The 22,435-nt window shown below is 38.3% G+C and overlaps 1 protein-coding gene across 9 annotated transcripts in view; it reads right to left on the reverse strand.

The window, feature by feature from the left end:
- The window catches only part of MAP2 (microtubule associated protein 2), a 262,978-nt gene that overhangs the window by 34,600 nt on the left and 205,943 nt on the right, over nucleotides 1-22,435 (reverse strand). For 4 of the 9 annotated variants that reach the window (XM_072961366.1, XM_031678227.2, XM_072961367.1 and 1 more), the window contains exons 6-7: nucleotides 17,628-17,741; nucleotides 15,369-15,446 (exon numbers count right to left, since the gene is read on the reverse strand). In XM_072961366.1, the coding sequence (XP_072817467.1) occupies nucleotides 15,369-15,446; nucleotides 17,628-17,741 (192 nt within the window). Of the gene's footprint in view, nucleotides 1-14; nucleotides 3,771-15,368; nucleotides 15,447-17,627; nucleotides 17,742-22,435 lie in introns of all 9 variants that reach the window. The other 5 variants (XM_072961365.1, XM_031678221.2, XM_031678222.2 and 2 more) reach the window with 3 other exon arrangements.

Below are 22,435 nucleotides of genomic sequence, written 5' to 3' on the forward strand. Positions count from 1 at the left end.
AAAAGATTGCACACCTTGAGTGTCCACCCAGAGGCTGTCCGCATCCATGATGGAGTCATCAATAGTGGTCTCGTCTTTGTAATCGTCATAGGTTTCTGTCTTGTATTCTGAGAGTGCAACCTCTTCTCTCTCTGGGGAAGCCGGAGCCTCTGGGGAGCCCTCCTTGGGTTCAGCCTGGGCTTCAGCTGCCTCTTCGACTTCCAGCTCTTCTTCGGCACGGGGGGATGGCCTCCTCTCCACCTCAGGCTGCTCCAGGGCTGCAAAACGCACGCTGTGGGAGCCCGACTCCCCTTCATCAGTTGTGGTTTGCACTACAGTGATGAAATCGTCCTCGATTGTTACAACGGACTCAATCACTCCTTTGTGCTCACCTGGGCACGTCTCCACAAACTCCTCCCTGACACCTGGGACGCCCAGGTCGGTAATCTGAAGGGTGTCTGAGCGGAAGAGCAGCTTATCGTATTCTCCCTGGGCTTCTATCTCTTCTTCCTCGCTCGGAGCCTCTGCTGGTTCCGCTCTGGCGGCTTCTGGCAATGGCTCTGCAGCATCGGAGGGGGTGACAGATATATCTGGGGTCTCTTTGCTTTCTTCTTTTGGCGGCTGAATAAATTCCATCTGGACATCGGCTTTCTCATCTGGGGCTAAATCAGCTTCTGAAACAGCAGGTGCACAGGGAATCTCCACAGACAATTTGATGGCAATCTCGTCTTGAATTAGAGAAGATTCTGGGGAAGTTTCCTTCTTGCCCTCATCAGCTTTCAAGGACTCCATGGTGAGGCTTTCATGCTCACCGCTGGACTCGTAGGATTCTTCTTTGTCTACCGCCTCCTGGTGCACCAGGTCAGGCTTGGCCACCTTCTCCTTGACTTCTGTCTCACTAACTTTGGCGCCTTCTTTCACGTGGCCAGACTCAACTCCCATAAACGCATCTGCCTCCTGAGGTGCTGCAGATGAAGGCGTGAGGTCCTGGGTAGCCTCAAGTTTCAGCTCTGTTGCTTTTCCCGCATCTACGTTTAGCCCTGAGGCCATTTGTCCAAAGTCACTGATTTTAACATCTAATTGACCCTGGTCAGCTTTCTTTGCAGCAAAATCTAGTTCTGGTTCAGCTTTTTTAGATGGTTCAACCTCAGCTGCCTCTGGCACTGAACTAAGAACTTTCTCCACTTTCTCAGCCACGAGAGGTGATGCATCTTTTGATACAGTCAGTTCTTTGGCTGACAATTCCTGGAGGGTTACTCCTAACCCAAAAGTTTCAACTTTATCCCCCGCCTCTTCCATTTCCTTGTCATGTTCTTTTGAATCAGCATGTTCTTCGCTTTTTTCCAGCACAGTATCCAGCTTATCATTAGCTTTCCTCTCCTGATCAGGCTCCCTACCCAGTCCCGATTTGTCACCAGGGATATGTGGGGATGTGTCTTTCTCAGCACTGAACTCATCTTTGACTCTTCCAGCAGCTGCCAGTTTGACTTCAATCAATGAAAGATCTGTGGCCAAATCTCTCCGCACTTTATCATCAGTGCCTTCATAAAAGGACCCACTCTCCCCAGATAAATTCTCACTGTCTTGGACAGGTGATGGGAGTGGGACTGTGTATTTATTGAATACACAGTAGCCCAGGTCCTCAAGCTGACTGTCAGTTTTAACAATGACATGGTTCTCATCAGTGACGGGGGGCAAGCCAGTGCTGCTCTCCTCCACCACAGTCTCTGATGGGACAGACTTCCTTCTGGCAACCTCGGCATCTGCACTCACAGAAGCTAATCTTGACCTTGTGCCTGCCAGGTCCAGCATTTCAGGCAGGTCAGGGGCCATGACAGTGCCATTTTTGTAATAATCTTTGGCTAGGAAAGGTGACTCACACGTTGTCTCCACTTGGGTACTTTCCTCTCCTGGAGCTTTCTCTCCCTCTATCTGCTCTTTTTCTTCTTTGCTTTCTGTTGGGAAGCAAGGGGCTTTGTCCACTGCAGGCGTTGTGGCTGGAAGGTAATCGTCCCCTTCGTCCATGCTTCCACTAGTGTTGGTTAGAATATCAGAGGCCAGTGGAGAAAGATCATGCCCCCGACCAAAGTTAAATCCAAGGGCGATAGAATCCAGGCAAGACATGGGCAAATTGATTGACATGCTTCTTTGTTCAATTGCAGACCTACCACCAAGTCCTAAACTCCTGCTTAGTGTCAAATCATCCTTATTCTTACTGTGGAGATCCCTTTTCTCCCCATACACTTTTGGATCAATAGTGAACATTCTTTCTTGAGGAGAACTGGGTTCTTCAGGCAACTCAGATGGATAACTTTGTGCAAGAGTGCTATACCCTGCCTCTTGTGCTGGAACGCTGGGCTGGGATTCTCTATCTGCCGGAAGACCCTTGTCGCCATTTTTATATGTGGGAGACACGGTATCAAAAGACTCTTGGGCACTTTCTCTTGTGTCGCTCAGTTCATAGTAATCACTGCCTGGCTGGATGCTTTTTGTCACTTCTTCTTTCAAAGCAGATGTTTCAAAGTACTTGGACATTCCTGACTTATCTTCATAAAATGGCATGTCAAGCTCAGCTGATGTCACAGCTCCAACGGCTTCAACTTTACTGTCTTTGTCAGCAACTTTTTCTTCAAAAGGCTCCTGGGCTGCACTCTTTTCACTCAGTACAGCTGGTTCGGTCATGACTGTCTCCAGTGTCTTATAGGTCATGGTTGAATCAGTAACTGCTTGCTCTAAACTTACAGGGAATGAGTCCTGTTTTGGTATATCTGTGGTAGGTTCCTGGCCTTTCTGGTCTACTTTTGAGTAAGTGTGCTCTGTGGAGGGCTGAATTACACCTATTTCTTCATCTGTCAATTTTGGGGGTTCGCTCTCTTTAGGTGTGGCTTCTTTGTCAGATACGGTAGGTTTTTCTTCGAGTTTTAGGTGAGGTTCCTTTTCAGTAAGTGTAGGTTCCTGTCCAATGAGGGTGGGAGTCTCTTTTATCTGCATACTCTCTTGCTTTATTGCCCCTTTCTCTTCTAAAACTCTCTCTGGGACACATTCTTCCACAATTGAAATGTGAGCATCTTTGGGTGAGGTAATTGCCTCTGAGGCTGGTGTTTCTGTCATTTTGTCAGGTTGATCCTTCTGAAGCTCTTCAACTTTAGAACTATCTTTGGTTGTCCCTAGGATACCAGTTTCTTCCAGAGATCTTTTGTCATCCAGCTGTAATAGGGCAGGGGCAAAGGGTGATGCTTCTGCAATGACTTCATCCTTCACAACACCTAAAGGAAGAGTGAAGCTTCCACCCTGAAAGGGACTTGGCATGGGAGAATCAAATTGTTTCCCTTCCCATTTTGGGATATCCTCCAGTACGTCTTTTTCCTTCATGGGTGTTAGGGGGCAAGGAGATACTGGAGCAACTAAACCCCACTCATCCTTTTTGGCTTCCACTGGCATTTGGATGAACCAGTCCTTTTGCTCTTTTGCAGCTGGGGGCTCTGCAGGAAGGCCAATATCAGGTACCCCTAGGCTTGGTTCTGTCTTCTGTTTCATATCTTCTAGGCTGGCTTCGAAACTGTGCCCAAACAGAGTGGGTGGTGCTTGCTCTTCTCCTGTGCCTTGCATGTCCTTTTTTTCGGGGGAAGTTTCAGTTGTCTCAGGTTGAGAAACTAAGGCAGCATGTTTAAGGTCTTCACCAGGCTTACTTTCTTTCTCTGACTCCTTTTCCTTCTTGTCTAATGGCTCGGCTGGAGAGGGAGTCAATTCCTGTTGATCTGGGAACTCCATCTTCGAGGCTGTAAGTAAACCTGAAGTAATTGGGTTGATTTTTAAACAAATAATAGGCAAGTGCTTTCAGGCAATAAGCTTAAAATTGTATTTTGAAATGACAAATGAATGGTAGGGTATAAAGAAAAACTATGAAACATGCAAGCATGCTACTCATCTAAACATCAATATGAAAATGTCAGGACTGAGATTTATTTGTATGATTGCTAAAATGAATTGCCATCGTGAATTAATGTGTACAGGAATTGTAATAAGAGTACATTTTGAGTAATCTTTTTTTCTTTGTTTGGTCTCTCTAAACAGTATGTGATGTGTACCATAGTAGAAAAAAATTTCACGTGCCTTCTAAAAATTACAAATTAAAGAATACTGAATATATAACCAATGTCAGGGTACAAAAAATCTATATACTAATCTAAATATGGAAAAGAATTGAATTCTACTGCAATCAATGAAGCATTTGTTTTCTCATTTAAAAGTGAATCGGCAGGCCATGGGCAGAAGCCAATTAATTTATAATAATATGTGTTAAATAGTTTCAGTTAACTTGATCAACAAATGCCAGGACCAATTTTCTGGGCACTGAAAGGTTACTAGAATAAAGTTTTAGAAGTCATCAGAAATTAAACGTCATTAATACAAATAAATGTTATTGACTTTATATGATATGACCTAAATATTGACAAGTCAATTTCTACCACATCTCAAAATTCTTAAGTCCTAATCATTACTTAGTGTGTATGGTAGATGTGAGAAAATCTGAATATACTATTAATACTGGGAAGTCATGTGAGTAACATGATTTTAAAAAGACATTAAAATATCTTTCTCTCCTTGAAATGACCTCATTCCTTGGAACATGACCAACTAGTGAAGCACTGACCAGTCCTGGCTTTGGAGATGCTTCACAGAAATTAAATGACTCTTTTAAATTTTAATCTGTTCATCAATCCAAAAGGCTTCAGAGTCTCACTTGTCTCTTAACGTCAAAGTTATTTCATTGTGGTCACTAAGGCTAAATGTAGTTATCCGAAAAAGATTTGGGGGAAAATAATAAAATTCAATCATCTCTTAAAGAGCAAGTGTATGGGTCATCATTATCTTAGATACTTGTGTGTCCTGTTGTCACAACAGAAAGGAAATATCTTATGAACTTTGTAGCAAAGGTTAGATGAATGAAAACTCAAGAGATATGGCGATGATCAAAGGTGTTGGCTGCCATGGAAAGGAAATGATATGAGAAGCATCAGCAGGAACTTTTAAGGAAACCAAACCAGTATTCATTGAAGCATAAAAAAATACAGCACATTGCGGTTGCAAACAAAAACAATTCGACCACTGAAGCCTGTATGTGCCAAAATTCAACTCTACGATTTGAAAGAAAGCATATGAATTGCTGTCCCCCCTCAAATAAAAAGAAAAATATACATGTATTAGCAATGTGACTGGCAAACATTTGAGATGGGGGCGGGGGGGGGGAGGCAGGGAAAAAAAGCTCACACAGCGTCATCAGCCTGGCTGCAAAGCGTATTGTATCATGGCAAAGTCAAACCAGGAATCGGCTGCAGCAGTGGAAAACCAAGCTGCCACACAGCACCTGCACAAGCCACAATGTCTGCTCATTAAGTTTAAAAACAGTGGTCTTGGCATCATGAGAAGACCCAGCGATGGAACAGCATTGGAAAGGCATCAGGTTGGTAAGCTGCTGGAGAGATCATTTGCAACAACACACATGCAGATCCTAAGAAAGACACACCTTCCCCGGCAGAGGAAGGGGTTTTTACTTCTGCAGACACCTCCGTGACCTCTTTTACACTTTCCTCCTGGGGGGCCCCTGCTGGGGCACTCTCTTCAGGAACTATTTGGGCCTCCGTACTAGACTCCACTTGGCCCTCACTGAGGCCCTTGTGTTGGTCTGAGGCCTTGGCAGCCCCACACTCTTTCCCAGGAAGAGTGGCAGGTTTCTCTTCCTCAGCCATTGGACTCTCTAGCGCTTCTTCTTCTTAGGGATGAAAAAGATGTTGACATCATGACCACAGAACAACACACGAAACAACAGAAATATTATTTAATGAACACTTTCAGCTCCATTATATTGACCTCACGAGAACCTCTTTTACCATTTGGATGAGCAAATTAATATCCTAATACAACGGACATTATGTATTGTTTGCAAAATTAGTATGTATAATCTGCTAATGATGATGCCTTTTAAAGTCTCATTAAAAGGCTATTTATTTTAAAACTTGAGAGCTGAAAGGGTTTTATTGCTCTGTTACCCTCAGTGCAAATGGCAGTAAGTTATACACATGTGGAAAGCTTGCTGGAAATAAGAAATGGGGCTGCTGGATAACAGATGGTTATGAAAAGATAGATGCACTGATGATGTACTGAAAAAAACCTTCAAATTTGTTAGATATGTGCTGTTTTCTCCAATGCAGGAAGCCCCTACATAACGAATTTCTGATTACTGTATTTAAAACATACAAACTTCACTAAAAAAAATCTTTGGGAATACAAATCCTGGCCTCAAAATAATATCCAATCAACTACCTTATTATCAGCTTTATTATGAAATCCATCAGGACTATTTAAACTGTAATTTATTTAGTATTTTTAAGGCAAAAGACTAGCTAGCTCAATCTGTTTTAATTTCATTGCATTTTATGATTGGAAAATATAAAAATTTTTGAGGAGTAAGTAAAATATTTTGAAAAAACAAGGTCCAGGTAAAATTTAATTTCACTTACTACTTAGAAAAGTCTACCTCTGGAACGCAACTGTTATCATATTGTTTAAACCACAGAAATATCAGTAACGTAGTTCTTGTAGAGTTCCCTTTGACAATGAATAAGAAAATGTGCATATTATCATAAAGTCTCATTTCTGCAATTGAAAACAAAACCAGTAAGGAAAGATAATTGAGTGGCAACAAAACTGCCAAAATATCCTCCCAGTTGATGTATATCACACAGAAAAGTGTTAACAGTTACAATGTAAAAAAATAAGTTTCTAAAGGCTATGAATTATTGTGTTCATTTGTTTCTCATTTACCCTTCAAATGCCAGTAAAATAAATCCCATTTTATTGCTCGAGAAATTTCAGGGAAACATCTAAGCTGTTTTACAGTTCTGCAAATGGAAGACTCTTATAAAATTCCTATGAAACAATTATACGTTGTTTAAATGGTCCTATGAGAAAGACTACAGATGGAAAGGAAAGGATTTTTTTGAGAAATATTAAAACTCTTAGAAGGGGAAAAGAGAACTACTTCTATTTCCTCACATTTAGCACTCAGACATTTTCATTTTTGTAATTTAATTATGTCAGTAACATCTTAAACATTCAGATTCTAATTTATTATTAAGGCCATTTTTATTATGTCATAGAATTAGAGATTTTGATTACAGCTAAGAGACTTTTAATGTAACTGCTTTACTAATGTCACCTTATTGGATGGAATCTAATCAACTTAATTTACATGTTTTCCAAATCCATGTAACTTTTTAGCTTTCCATTTTCTCACTTTGTATAAATCATGTTTATTTTCAACAACTGTTCTTTATTCACAAATTCACATATTTTTCTGAATTGTTTTATGTTTCCTTAGTTTTATTCAATATTGATTATATTTCCCTATCAGAGTGTCTGAGCCATTGAGCTCTTTGTCTTCCAAAGGACTCCTGAAGGAGTTTATTATCATGAATGTAGTTGGTGAACTACGAGTTCATTTCCCATTGCCTTGGAATCATCTACCCTTACATTAAATATTGTTCCATCTGAAAATAAACTCTTTCCTTAAGCAAGTTATTTTTCCCTATTTGAAAATAACCTCTTCACTTAAGTAAACAAGAACAAAATTAGCTCTAATTTTTTCCTTATAAAAACTACCTTGTTAGAATGAGGCAAATTGCAGCCCACTGCCCACTTATTTTATCCTCACAAGAGCCAATTATACCCTAGCGTCTCCAACTTCATGAGGCTGGAATGACCAAAGTGTTGGAGCATTTCCTTCCTTTTATCCTATTTATATCAATTTGGACCAAGATTTAGTCACTCAGGGAAGTCTCTATTGTTTCTGTAGATGACCAAGTGATTTGGAGAAATAAATTCATTCCATAACATTTACTCTACCTTAAACAGATTCTTCAATCGTTCCCCTTTAAAAAGCTATCATATTAACATAGCACTAAAAAGAAGCCTAATTCTATTTAAGTCTGGTCCTAGTAATATTATGCATCCAAGGGAAAAATTGTATTCAAGGTCATCTTCTTTGGTTTGGGTAAAAGAATATATTTTTCCCCTAGTGATTTATTTGCAAGAGGCAGAAAGAAGTCATACTTCATTTGAACTTTTTTTGCTTCCTTCTCAGAAGCAATGATACAGAAAAAAGGAAGTACCCCCATGTCTCAAATAAGGCTTCCTACCTATAAATTGTTGAGGTATGGAGACAGACATAAGCTATGTAGGGACTTCACCTCCATATGGAAAAACAGGCTCCTGTCCCTCCCACCCCACATGTGATGGCACACTTAGTATGATGCATGTGGTCAAAGCTGCAGGCTGGGGAGGAGGAGCAAAAGGGGACCATGCTGGGTTCACCTTTCTCCTGGCCTAAGTGGGCCTCTGCACTCTGCGCTGGGACACTGGGGAGCGCACTAGAGGCAGTCCATTGTGAGCTGAACAAAGGATGCTCATAGTACTCCTCATCGGAATTGCAAGGGTCATCATCAGGCACAGACACCGAGATGGAGGGGGCTAGGAGTCTACGCCTCTCCCCGCTGGTGGCAGGTTCGTGGCTGGGGAACCTGTGTAGAGGACCCACTTGATCCTCAGCCCCTTCATCTACAAACAGACACACAGGAAGAAACTGCAGGGAGAACTGGACAAGACAGACAAGATCAGACAGACAAGACAAACACCTGCACAAGGACACAGGACCACAGAAGCAGCACAGCAGGATGGAGGGGAACTGGCAAGACCAAGCTGATGGAGGATGGGAGACAGTGAATGTTCCATGCTTCAGTAGCCACTGAATTTCAACTATCCCTTAAGCAATTTTCCCCTTGATTTAAATGAATCGTATGCTCTGACACACCTACTGCATAATAGACATTATCTTTATATTCCCCTCAGACAAGTCAAAATAACCACAGAAACACTGGAATAGAAACAAAGCAGTATGCAAATGCATTTTTTAGAAGAAATTCAATTACATTCATTTTTCTCATGCTTCCATCAATATATTTGTAAGTTAAAAAAGAGGAAAGTTGTTAGGATCTGATGCCTGTACAATTACAAGGGAAAATAGTCCTGTTGAAGTACAACCTTAATTATCTCACATGGTTAGCATTTTGGTTAATTTAATTCTTAGTTAATGACTTTAAGCAGAAAGTAATTTTTAACTTCAATCCTGTTAAGAAAAATCTACAAGGCATTATTTTTCCTTCCTGCCTTACTAAGGGGAGCACAGTCAGGACAGCCTTTTCTTTGGATGCAAACTCCTAGGCATCCTTTAGAACTCTGGCTCTTATTTGCATGGCTGTGAAAGTATATGGTTTTAAGAAAGTACCTAGTAATACACACTTGTTTTCTTGTGTTCTGTTTCTCTTCTGAAAACTTAATAGAGATACACTTAGCGGAGAATATCTACAGAGTTGGCTTCAGATTCATTAAGATTTTCTTTGATGTGGTTTAATTTACACCACTGGCTTTTGGCTGTTTTTATATCTCAAACCCCTCATTGCATATTGCTCATTGAAATGCTAAAGGCACTGCTCTCATTTCTGTCCTTTCCTGTGTCTTAGCTTAGAAATCTGCATTATTTAAATCTATTTCCTTAGATACATGAGTGTATATCCAACAGTTTGCTTAACATTTGGAGTCTTGCAAACATCAATGAGCCATGAGGATGATGACAATGAACAATATTTGGCTGTTGATGTGGTGCAGACACTGCATCTCAGGCCTACATGGCAGGTTACTAAATTTGCTAATCACTATTTATTTACTTATATAGAGAAATAATTTTAAAATTTTATAACTTTCAATAAGAACAAAATTTGTAGTATCTCTCTGTATAATTTTTATTTCAAGCAAAATTTAAGTGGACAGAATTGCAGCACTAATTTGAAAATGCACTGTATTTTTCGGGCACTAATTTATTTTCAGCCAACTGAGTGCTGACAACTGGAAATGAGCCTGAAATCAGAGGGATACGAAAATAACATTTTCAAGAGAGAATACTTTAATCTTTTGAGCACATTATTTACTGATGGTTCCATGGAACTTGTTTCTGGATGGATGTTCAGAACTTTCTCAGCCACGATGCTTATTATATCAAGGGATAGAAGAAACCTAAAATTACATTTGATATTCTTAGTTCAACTCGGCACGATTTCTCAGCCGAGCTGACAACTGTCTGAGATGTGGCCTGCAACACTGCTGAATCAGAAGCCCTGGGCTTGTCACATGCTCCCAGCCATTCATATTTCCTCTAGTGAGTCCCGAGGCTGTAGACTCCCCAGGTACGCAACTTCCTTCTAAAACTTCTAATACGTTCAACAGATTGCGCAATCAATAAGTGAAAATGGCATATGTGCCTCTCTGCTTTTCAACATTTTCTGGGGAACAGAGCAGACTACTGTACAAAACTAAAGAATGTAAAGCTGAGAACTGATAGTTTAAAGGCAATACTCCTTGGATGTTTTAACCTTTTGAAGACTTTGGCTTCCTCTTTCTTGTTGCTCTTTTTGAAAGTACCAAAACATGGAAACAGCCCAGAGTCTTGCTTCAGATCTGTAACATTTCTAAGAAACAGTACTTTCTATTCTGAAGACTTTGCCCAATCAGAGAACAACAAAAACAACGAAAACTTCAAGTGCTTCAGTGGAAAAGTAGCTTCTCTGTAGTATTTTTCTGGCCCTTAACCAAGCAACTTGAAAAAGAATGGCAAAGCCCAGTCTTCTCTGGGTACTATGAGCTGTATGCACTAAGTCTCTGGTTAGGACCTACAAGCTGGCAGCCCATCTACATAAGTCCCAGAGACGTGCCAGGGAATTGATGCTTAGAGGATCATGACTGGCTAAGTCCAAACAGTGCACCAGGTTCCAGAGATAATGATCGAAGACAAGAGATCCTCATTTGCTACAGAATTGTGTGTGGTGGGTGGTCTTGGTTCATATTCAAATGGAGGTGCAATACATAATTATAAATAAATACATTATAGATGAATGAATGATTTACTTGGAAGTGATTTGGGGAAAAAAAAAAAAAAAGGAAATCAGTCCCGTGTGGCTTATAACAAAAAAACCTCTCCCTGGACAATCACTTCCCTTTCATAGTCCCACAGTAAGAGCCTAGATAAGAGACAGCTTTAGGGATGCAGTGAGGCTGTGTTTGCAGGGACTTAGATTTGTATTTGAATGCTGGGTAAGCCACTTACTAGCTATGACATCTTGGGCAAGAGTGGAAGTGAATATTATCTATCCATGTGGGTTGCTCAGAGGATTAAATGGGAAGAGATCTGACAAAGTGCCATGTATCTCAGTTCCATACACGTTAGTCTCTGCCTTCAGTACATCAGACAAGTTGCCATGTACCTCTGCTCTTTCCTTTCATTTGACACATCAAAGCTAGACTTGAGATTTATGAAAAAAATGAATTCATAACAGTTTTGCTCTTTAAGGTCAGGACTGAATGCTTCCTTTTACTGCAAGTACACATATTTTGAAGGACTCTGCTTTTGCCACAAAACAATGTTTCATTTAATAATGTGACATTTTAAAGGACAGGGTGGCCTTATGAACCTTGGACTTTTACATAGTTCTTTCGCATAATGATAAATCTTCAAAAATGAAGCTTACCTGACTTCAGTGGAGAAACACATTCCCCTAATTTGTTTTCATACAAACTTTTTAAAAAAAGTATTTGAAAATTTATATTGGGTTAAAGTAAGGTTCCCGACACAAAATTCAGCCTTGGAATGTCAGCCCCCTTTGGTACAAGGGAGTAGTCACTTTTATGAGAGAACTGAGTCTCTTGGGGTATCAGTGACTTGGCGATTTTGCCTGTCCTGGCATCACAGCTCCTGTCCCCTGGCCTGGGACAGCTGGCTCCACTGACATTGTTTACCACCATCTCTAAGCCCTTTCCATTTTACACGTTTTTGACTGATGACTCCCCAGTTTACTAACTACGTGTGCTGCCCCAATGATATGGAGAGAAATTGCTTCAGACTAGCAGGTATAATGTGGCCATGCCACTGACACAGGGAATCATCATCCTAGGGTTCTGGAGCAAACCTAAGAGGGCAGAAGGATTCCTGGTTCTGTTTTCAGATGATTCCATTGTTCTTTCACGGGCTTCCAAATTCTAACAGTTGAGTCCAAATGACAACTACTATGGTCAGACCAGAAAGAAAGAGGAGATTAATTTGAAAAACATAACTAGTACAGTTTTGGTTCATTGTACCTGGGTTTCCTTTCTAAGTGTGCTACTTGCTTAATTTCTTCATCAATTTGGTTTTTGTTTGTTTGTTTGTTTTTTGGGGTGGAGATAATTAGGTTTATGTATTTTATTATTTTTTAATGGAGGTACTGGGGATTGAACCCAGGACCTTGTGCATGCTAAGCACATGTTTTATCACTGAACTATATCCTCCCCCCTTAATTTCTCCATCAAAATCCATTTGTTTCCCAGGATAAGCACATATTCTGGGAATTATTAGTATTATTTCAATTATAATAAATAAATATTTATACATGATAGTAGTTAACATATTAATTATTTTTAGTGGAAGCTGTCATGCTTCCTCTTGGGAAAGAACAGCTTTTAAAATGTTTGATAATTAATAAAAAGTAAGCATATCCTCAAAAATCACTGAATTACTCAATTTAATCTAAGAGCTCTCTTACACTTGTATAAAGGACTGGATTGTGGCATTCACTCTGCCTATAGATTAAAGTTGCTCTGAAGGTGTGTCGATGAGGATAAAAATTCTCCTAGATGAAAAAATCCACCTGCTTGCTTTCTACCCAATGTGCTATGATTAACGGAATTTAGGCTTAGTCTTTACAAACCGATTGGTTTTAAAAACTGAAAAATTGAATTCTGTCTTGTGACTTTTCATTCATTTTTTCCTAATAAAACAAAACAAAATAACTTGTTATACATACTTTAAGAGTGGTTTCAAATAAAAGGGAAGGGCTAATTTGACTGTCTCGATTACATCTCTCTCACATGTTTAAGGTGTGAATATTACCTGGTCTTTTAAATAAATGAAGTAGAGTTTGTAAAATACATACCTTTTTCTCTATAACTCAAAAATATGGTTATTCTTTTAAAAGTAAATCATTAGGCCTTCATACAAGTTAATGCTTTCTTTTAAAAAATAAAAATAATAATTCAATAAAAATACATGTTTAGCTTGAAAAATGTTAAAAATAAAATATACTCCAAATTGTTTTCAGTAGGAAGTAGGCTGATATTTTCCCTGAATATACTGAAATAGTTTGGGGAAAGTAATCCCGAAACGTAAGGGAATAGTTACTCTGGAAAGTGACACCTACGTTACCTAAATCATATTTTATTTATATTTTCCTTATATCCATTGTATCACCCTCCAGAAACAGACTGGGTGAATCCCCAGGTGGATGGAAGCGCCCCACTGTCTTTTTGGCTCCAGCTCCCACGTAAGAGTAAGAAGAGTAAGTTATGTGACATCTGGCTAACTTTGGAGTCAACAACATATCCCTCTCCGTGTTAAGAGGATTCTCTGACACTCAAATAGCCTTAAGTTCAGGTTCAGAAGCATTTTCAATGACCTGAGGGAAGTGCAGCTGTCATGGAAAGCTTTCCACTGCGTTCAGAGTAAAATCCAGGTCCCTGAACCAAGCAGCCACTGCTTGTTCTCAAACTCCTTCACTGCTCTACCCCTTTCTCACACACTGGCCGTGGGACTCCTTCAGATCCCACAATACTTCATTCTCCTGCCACCTGAGTGCCCTTGCACATCCTGGCCCCTCTGCCGCAATGCCCCTTCCCTCCATCTTTGCTTGGCCAACACTCCTTCAGGATTCTGAGATCAGCTCCCAAACTGTCCCCTCACCATCCAATAAAGTAAGATTTCCCTTCTTCTATCTTGAAGCTCCTTGTTCTTTCCCTTCCTAGTGCTATCCCAATTTGAGATTATTTGTAAGTTTATTTGTTGGATTTCTGCTCTCTACCAGACTAAGTGCTTCTTACAAGCAGGGATTGTGTTTGTTTTGCCCACTAGTGTATAACTAGAAGTTGAAGAGAGCAGGAAATACTGCAGGTGCTCCATAAACATGCACCAAATGAATGGATGAACATAGGCCAAAAAATTTCAGGGAATTAACTAAATAATAATCAGTGTCTGTAATGACACTAATGATACGCACTGATCATAGTCCCTAAATTTTCTTTTATTCCTTACAATGATTTAGTTTGTTTAACATTATTTCAAGCAGTAAAATTAGAAAAATGGCCTCAATTTAAGAAAGACTTTGCTAAAAAATTTTTAAGTTTATAAGTCTGTGACAGAAATAAATTGTATTTATTGATAGTTTATAGTTAATAATTTAGAAAAATCTGTATTTAGGATTTCAAAGATTTTAAACAGATCTAATTACAGATTGTAAAAAAGACAGTGAGTCTTTTGTGATGTTATTTATTTTTTAACACAGTAAAGTGATCTCTAAAAGGGACAACAGAAGGAAAAATAAGTGAAGAAATAAATGAATAAAATGGAGAAGTATCAAAATTTTGATTTCAGTAATATGAAAACTAAATTATATTGAAACAGCAAGTGAGCTGAATGAAGGTTTCCTCTGCCTTCTGTAGCTCTCAAACAATAGACAAAAGTTAACTGATCTAAGTCAGAGAACCAATAATGGTTTGCTTTTAAACAGTGCCTTTCATCTCAGATTCTAAATGAATATTCTTCAAAGGCATCCCCCTGCTTTATCATTGAGAACTGAAAGGCTGACATGGCATTCGAAGTTGAGTAAATGCATAAATAGATTCATGGACAATAACAGGTCTCAGCAGGACAGAAGCCATGATCTCAGCTTCCGGCTCACTGCTCTCAATATCAGATTCATTCACTGACTTCTTCATTTATTTATTAATATTTATTCAGAGTTTGCTATGGGCCAGGCCCTGGGGAAGCCCTTGGCAATATAACAGTGAGCAAAACAGAGACAGTTCCTGCCAACCTTTCTGTAAAAAAAGTGTTGATTTCATCAATAAATTTATTTTTGTGCAGTCACTCATAAGATTAAACTGTATCTTCTCCGTCAAAACATTCTACATTAAGTAAACTGACTCTCTGTAATTATTCCAGCCATTTAAACACAAAGTTATCCTCTCCTCTATCAAGCAGATTTTTCCTTTTTTATTGACCATATTTATCTACTTTTGATTTTGTATAGGTAAATGATTATACATTTATTTAAACTGTTTCTTCTTGATTATTTGAAAGAGACAGCTCCCAAGCTGGGTCACACACTAATCCACACTGAAGTCCAGTGCTTACAGACTGAGGGTTATTCACCCTTTATTAGAAGACAAACCTCAAGAAGTCCAACGGGCCTTACCTTCCTCCACTGCGACGGTCTGTTCTGAGGCTGGTGACGGGGGTGGAGAAGGAGGCAGATTAGCTGTCTCTTCAGCTGCTAAAGATCAAACAATGGAAAAATGAGATACAACAATGAATCCTATTAGGCCAGTAGATGTGTAGGCTGTCCTGCCATCTGTGAAAAGGACTCTATGAGATTCGGGGAAAGAATCAATAGTAAGCTGCATTTGACTTATTTTAAGCCCCATTACCTCATTCACATATTTTTGAAAACCTAAAAAAAAAAGAAGAGCATTTAGTATTAAAAAGAAGATCATTTTGTCTTCTCCATAAAAATGGATTAGACATGGCTGCTAAAATCCGATCATTAATCCCATTAATTTGTGTCTGTTTGTTCAGTTAATACAGTATTTCATTCTGGTCGTAAACTACTATATTCAAACACACACACTCAAGCAGTTTAGTTTGGGTTTGGCTTGACTGACTGGAAAAATATTAGGGCTCTCTATTGTCCACATCCTTGATCTGGAAACTAATGCTATCTAGATTATATAGTGATTTCAGGCACTATACTTTTTTAAACAACATTTTGTCCACTGAGTATAAAGTCAAAGCCCATCTTCAGTACATATTCTCAGAAAAGAAGAATGAAACTGTCACAGCCTCAGGCAACCTTCAGATAGAAACCCGTACCAGCGGCAGATGAGCTCTGGCCTTGGCATTACACTTGAAGAAGGACCAAAGAGAAAGTTCTAAAAGACGGAATTCATTTGCACTTAAATTCAAGTTTTCCTCTTCAAGACACTTACTTACCCTCTTTATGACCACTCATATGAAGGTAAGGGATTTCAAAAGGAAATATTAATCAGTCAAAGCCAGTGGTAAAATCTATTTTAAAGATGATGTGGATTTTAGTTTCATAAAACACTTAGTAGAGGCAGCTTTTGGATGATAGGCAATGTTTTAGTTCCTTGACCCCGTGGGCTTCCAAAGCATATTTCAAACTTTCAAATTAAAAACTGGGGGCAGTTTCCTTTACTTCAAATAACAGAAGTAAACCACAGAAAGAAGGTTGATGTTTTAGATAATTTTTCCTCTGTTTTATGAGAAAAATAATCCAAGAATATTTTATTGAAAATAATGAGAGTACTGTTAAGAGTAGAATTTATTATTTCTGGAAGAGGAGAAATTTTTATTGCTTAACTTTTAATAAACAATGGAGTGCTAATCAGAAAATCAAACATTAAGGATACATAAGAGTGTAGGAGAGAAAAATAGATATGTACTATTTTTAGGCTTTAAAAACCATACCTTTTTTGAAAATTGCACCTCTTGGGGAGTGATGGAAATGTTAGCTATCTTGATTGTGGTAGTGGTTTCATTGGTGCATACATCTATCAAAATTCATCAAATTGTACATTTGAAATATGTATAGTTTACTGTACAGGCACCATACCACAATAAAGGTGTTAAAAATAAACAAATAAATAAAACCCATACCTTTCTATGGATTAGTTATACGTACCTATGAAATAAACATACATGTTGACCTAAGAGAGTTTCCTTTTTTATATCTTTGCAGGTATATACATCTATATCTAGCATCTGTCTCTGTCTGTCCATTTATCTATTTATCTATCTATCTATCCATCTATGTGAGAGTATGGACAGCAGGATTTAGCTGAGAGTGCTTTCCTAGGCAAGCACCATTACATTACCTGTTTGGCCCTGTAGGGCATTTGACTTGTGATGGAGGGAAAGGGCAAATGCTACTTCATTGCTCTTAATGAATCAAGTGAAGAGCAGTACCTTATATGGGGTACAACGTCACTGATGATTCTAACAACGTCTGGCTATAGGTTTCATGTAGCCTGTTTAGGAAGACCCAAAAGAGACTGTGGAATAGACAATCATTAACCAAACTCTGTAAAGGTAAATAATCACCTCTAACTAAAGCATTAGAATATTTCCTTTATGAGTAGAGGCCATGCCATCAAATGTATTGGCTTTATTTTTATAACCTTCTAGTGGTCTTAAAAAAAAATTAAGGGCAATTTAGGGGCAATATCTAATTATAAATTTATTGTCCTAAAGGTTACCCAAACACCACAATGAGCCTGTCGTGAAATCAGGTCCCAGGGCATTGTAATAGGTGTTTGATGAGTGTCACCATTTGGGGTGAAATATGATATATGGAATATCTTTGAACATGGAGACCTGATCTTGTGATTAGGGTACAGCAGACACAGGCCCTGACCTGAGGCTCTTTCTCATTTACCTAAAGGCAGAGCTGCAGGCTGATCTTTATGCTGGGCTTCTTTTTCTTGTTCACCTTTCAGGACCGCTACGGCCTCCGCCGTGACTACTTGAACTATCCTTGCAGACACCTCCTCTGTAATAAACAGTGACAAAATAAAATAAAATGATGAGACATCCAAAACAGATAGCAAAGAAGAAAAATAATCAAATAATATAATCAATTAGAATTTCATTTTTACTGTCTTCCTCCCTCCAAAAGTACAATAGAATTTAAGCTGCAGATAAAACACATACACACACCCCACCACAAAAAAGAGAGAGAAAAGGAGCTGGCATTCTGAGAGTTAAGCAAAATAAACACAGAATTTAAAAAACAAATGCTTTAGATACTGAAACTAAACTAAATGTGATTTAACATTTCTTTCACGTTTGAAGTACAATTTTAAGAAGCTGGAGTCCTAATTCAAACTTCAGGCATCCAGAGAGAGAGCAGGTACTGATAGTCTAATTAAAATTCCTGAAAAAGCTTTAATTTCTAAGCAAGGCTCCAGCAAATTCTCTTCACATACTTATACACCAAGTATTTTTCATAAAGCAGCTTTTAAGACAATACACTTTGCATTCTTAATTTAGTTTAAACAAGGAAGGATTTTGTTTTCAACTCCTGCAAAAATGTACGGGATAATTACAATATCCAATAGTAATGATTCAGTTCACCCTTAAAAGGATGTCTTATCCTATACAATTTAATTTATAGCATCACACAATTTTAGAGCTAAAATAGCTTTCAGAGAAGATTTTGTCTAAATCCTCTCATTTTGTAGGTGAGGAAATAAAGGCTGGGTATAGTTTTGAGATTTGCTCCAGTTCACACAGCTGATGGAGTCAACTGACATTATTTATTAGCACACAGGTTTCCTAACTATTATGCTATTCTTTCTCCTAAGCAGAAGAACAGAAGGAAAGCAGAAAATTCTCTAACAGTCACGTGGGAATGATCAATGGAAATATACGAACTCTTTTAAAGGTAAGAACCAAGGAAACATACTCTCAGACATGCTTGTCTATTTGTCTATCTAACCTGCACTATTGCTCTTCCTGATTATATTTTGAGACTATGTAACAAGTGATTGACCACGACTGAGCAATAGCTATCTATCTACCTATCTATCTAGCTACCTACCTATGTACCTTCCTACCTACCTATATATCTTGTAGACCAAGTTAGATACTGTAATAGATAATTTACCTCAAGAAGATGTTTTATTTCTAAGAGACAGTACTGATTTATTAGCATTTTTGTTCCATTTTTGTGTTTGAGCAGAAGTTTTCATAGTTATTCCAGGTACATAAGTAACAGTAACGATCCCCAAAGCATTGTAAGGAATACTAACTGCCACGCTAGTGAGGGGGGTGCAGAGCGGGAGACAGGGCAGAGCGGGAGACAGGGCAGAGCAGGAGATAGGGCAGAGCGGGAGACAGGGCTGGGTGTTTTCATGAAGCCAGGCTGCTGGGTAGGGCTTCTCTGAACAGTCTCTGAAAGGCTGGTCTCCCACAGTGACATTTTCAATGGGAAAGAATACTGCAAAAAGGGCTACAGAAAATTAAGTCCACTTGGAGACAGCTCTTAGATGTCTACATCACTGAACGATATTATTACAAAAAGAATTAGGTTCTGAGAATTGCCACTTGCATATATTCATTTTCAATGAAACTCAGATATTTAAAAATCAGTAGAGTGATTTTTAGAACTTCTAGCAGCTAGGTGTTTTATGGAAAACTGGGTGTAACGGAGAGGTGGAGCAAGCACTGCAGAAACTGGGACACACCTAGAACCGCTGTACCTTCTGGGTCACTCCTGCATACCTCTGTCGGCATGCATGTATGCGAAATCTGGTACCTCTCTATTGCACTTCATAGGTACATCTTGCGTGGAACTGTGCTGGCACACAAGCCTTATCTCTCCTACTATGTAAAGTTCCTCAAGTCTAGGACACTCTCTCTGTCATTGTTATAATTCTCGAAGATTCTCTCATTGATCTTTACCTAGACTGGATGCTTAACACAACATTTTGGAAGGATGAATAATGAACATGAAAGGCTTGTCCATGGTATTTACACAAATTCAGAAATAATCCCTGCTTGTTACTACATTTACTAACTTAAGCACCCCCCCAATTATGTCATTTACTATATTCTTGTTTAAGCTTTTGATGCATTTTAGAACAGTCTTTCTTAAATGTGGGTCCTAGATCCTTCTGTACCTATTGATTAATTTTCCAGGGTCTGAGAGTAGTTAACATAAATTAAATTTGTTTAAATTGAGAAAATAATCCCCCAAATATTGCAAGTATCTCCTGGTTTATGTGAGCAAATTACAACTCTACTACGTTATTTCAGTCTTTGTTTGAGAATGTATTTAGAATAATTTTGACATCATGGAGAATTAGTTTACGTGTTGTTGGCTAAATAGAACAGAGGTGAACTTAACACAGTAAAAGATGTATTCACACAAGATGTAGGTCAAAGGACATTATGCACTGTACAAACTTTCAAAATATTCTAAAACAGAGATAAGTGAAGAGAAAATTGAATCATTACTTGTCTCCAGGCAGTAAGGACATGTTAAACCTAAATAAAATAGACTGTATCCACTGGTACCACATACTTATAAGTGATAACTTGGTTGTACCAATTTTAGATAGGAAGTAGCAGGACATTTGAATTTTATTGCTTTTGTTGTTTCAGAGAACATTAACTTATAAATGTGTTTGAGTTTCATAGTTGACTCAGTTGATTTTATATTTGTATGCATCTAATCAAAACTAGTTAAGAAAATAATTTAGCCTAATCTTGGGAGAATTGACCAATTTTTTTTTCTTTAAAAGATTTTAACAGATCATAAGAAATGCTCCTTTAGGATAATCAAACAGGCTGTGTGGGTTCCAAGTTCATGACATATTATCTTCCATTTCTGGGGAAAAATAATATTGTTAAATCTTTAAAAACAGGAAGTAACATATTTTTAAATATTAATTTTACAGTGAATTTAGGAAAACATGAGTATAGGATTGTTCTGGGGGTTTTAATCGGTCTAGTCAATTAAAAATCTTCCTCTAAGTAAGGGCTGTCATCAATGTGGAGAGGACAGCTTCCCCTGCGAAGGATGGCCTTTTCCCAATGAAGGCCTAATCAGCAGAGCTCCAGAGTAAGCTTCACTCTTGTAGCCTGGCTCCTGGAAAGGGAGCAAATTCACTCAGAGCTCAGGTAAAGTTCAGGGAAGATTAATGGTAAATGTGTCAAACACATACAAAAGGCAAAGGAAGACAGTCACAAAATCAGACCTATAAAAATGATAACATAAGAGGTACACTGTGTACATGTTATACACATAATCATACTATATATAATTAGCTATATAATATTATATATTTATTCATTCCACAAGTATTTATTAAATGCCTCCATCCATCCATCCATTATATCTTTCTACCTATCTAGGGGATTACTGTCTTTTATAGTGGACATTAGAGGAAGTCGCATGAACTTTAATTCAGAGAAATGGGGCTATAAACTCCAGCATTTCTAGTTCCTAGTTACTTCATACTAAGAAAATCACTCAAACTCATTGAGTTCCAATTCCTTGACCATAAGATGAAAATAACAATGGTAACCATCTCACAAGTTGTTGTGGGGACTCAAGTATAAAAATATGTAACAGGCCTGGCACATCAAGCAACTAAAATAAAAAGACATCCAAATAGTTCGTCATCAAGATGTTTTTATTTTCTCCTAGCCACACATCCCTACTTTAAAGAAAGAGCAACAGAAATATGCAGGAAGGGTCCCATCCAACTAGGCTAGCCCTATGATGAATATCGGATAATATGGTTAATCTGTGAGCATCGATGTTGATGGCCGAGGGCAGTGGTCTTTTTTTGTTTTGTTTTGTTTTTTTCTAGACAAAGCTAGAGGGATGTTGTTATTTATTCTCTGGCTTCATACCCGCTCCCCTGGCTCTGGGGGCCCTGGGCTACCATCTGCTCTAGATTCCTGCCAGTAAGTCCCAATTTAGGACTGTCTCCTAGACAATACTCCTAAAGGCACAATAACCCCCATCTACTGCTGAGAACAATTAGCAACATGAAACATTCTTTTTGAGACAAGAAGTTAGACTGCATTTTAATTTTTCATTGCTTACTTTTTCTATCTCCTTACCCCTTTCCTACTTTCTAATGTAGTTTATTTTTTATTCCAAACATAACATGAATAAAATTTTGAATAAGACTTAGCTGTTCAGAAGAATAAAGATGAATATAAAGTACATAGAAACTGAAAAGTATTATTCATTATACTTACTGAAAGGTAACACTGATCTTCACAGCTGAAAATACGACACTTCTTACCGTAATCTGAAATTTTGAAAGGCCCAATTATCTGTCTTTTGAACACTTAAAATTTCTGGAAGTGGACGTTTTTAGTTTATGTTAGAAATTGTCTTAGTTAAGGAGTGTGTGAAATATGTATTTTATTCTACTTTGTTAATGTAAGGATTTCACATTTCAGTGAGAATACTTACGATCAGTATTTGAATATTAACTTGGTATTATTTTACCAGCCGTGTCATTATGGTAATGAGACAGTTTCTATAAGAAATACAAAAATATCTCACGGTGTGGCTGTAAGTCATGTCATGCCTAAATGAAATGAATGGCAACTTGGAATTAATCTGATAAATGATCTGCCTGTAAATCAGAGTGAAAACATTAAAAGCAACTTCTTTAAAACAAATTAATCTTATAATCTCTAAATAATGTTATTGATTAG

This window comes from Vicugna pacos, chromosome 5, assembly GCF_048564905.1.
Source record: "Vicugna pacos chromosome 5, VicPac4, whole genome shotgun sequence".
Taxonomy (NCBI): Eukaryota; Metazoa; Chordata; class Mammalia; order Artiodactyla; family Camelidae; genus Vicugna; species Vicugna pacos.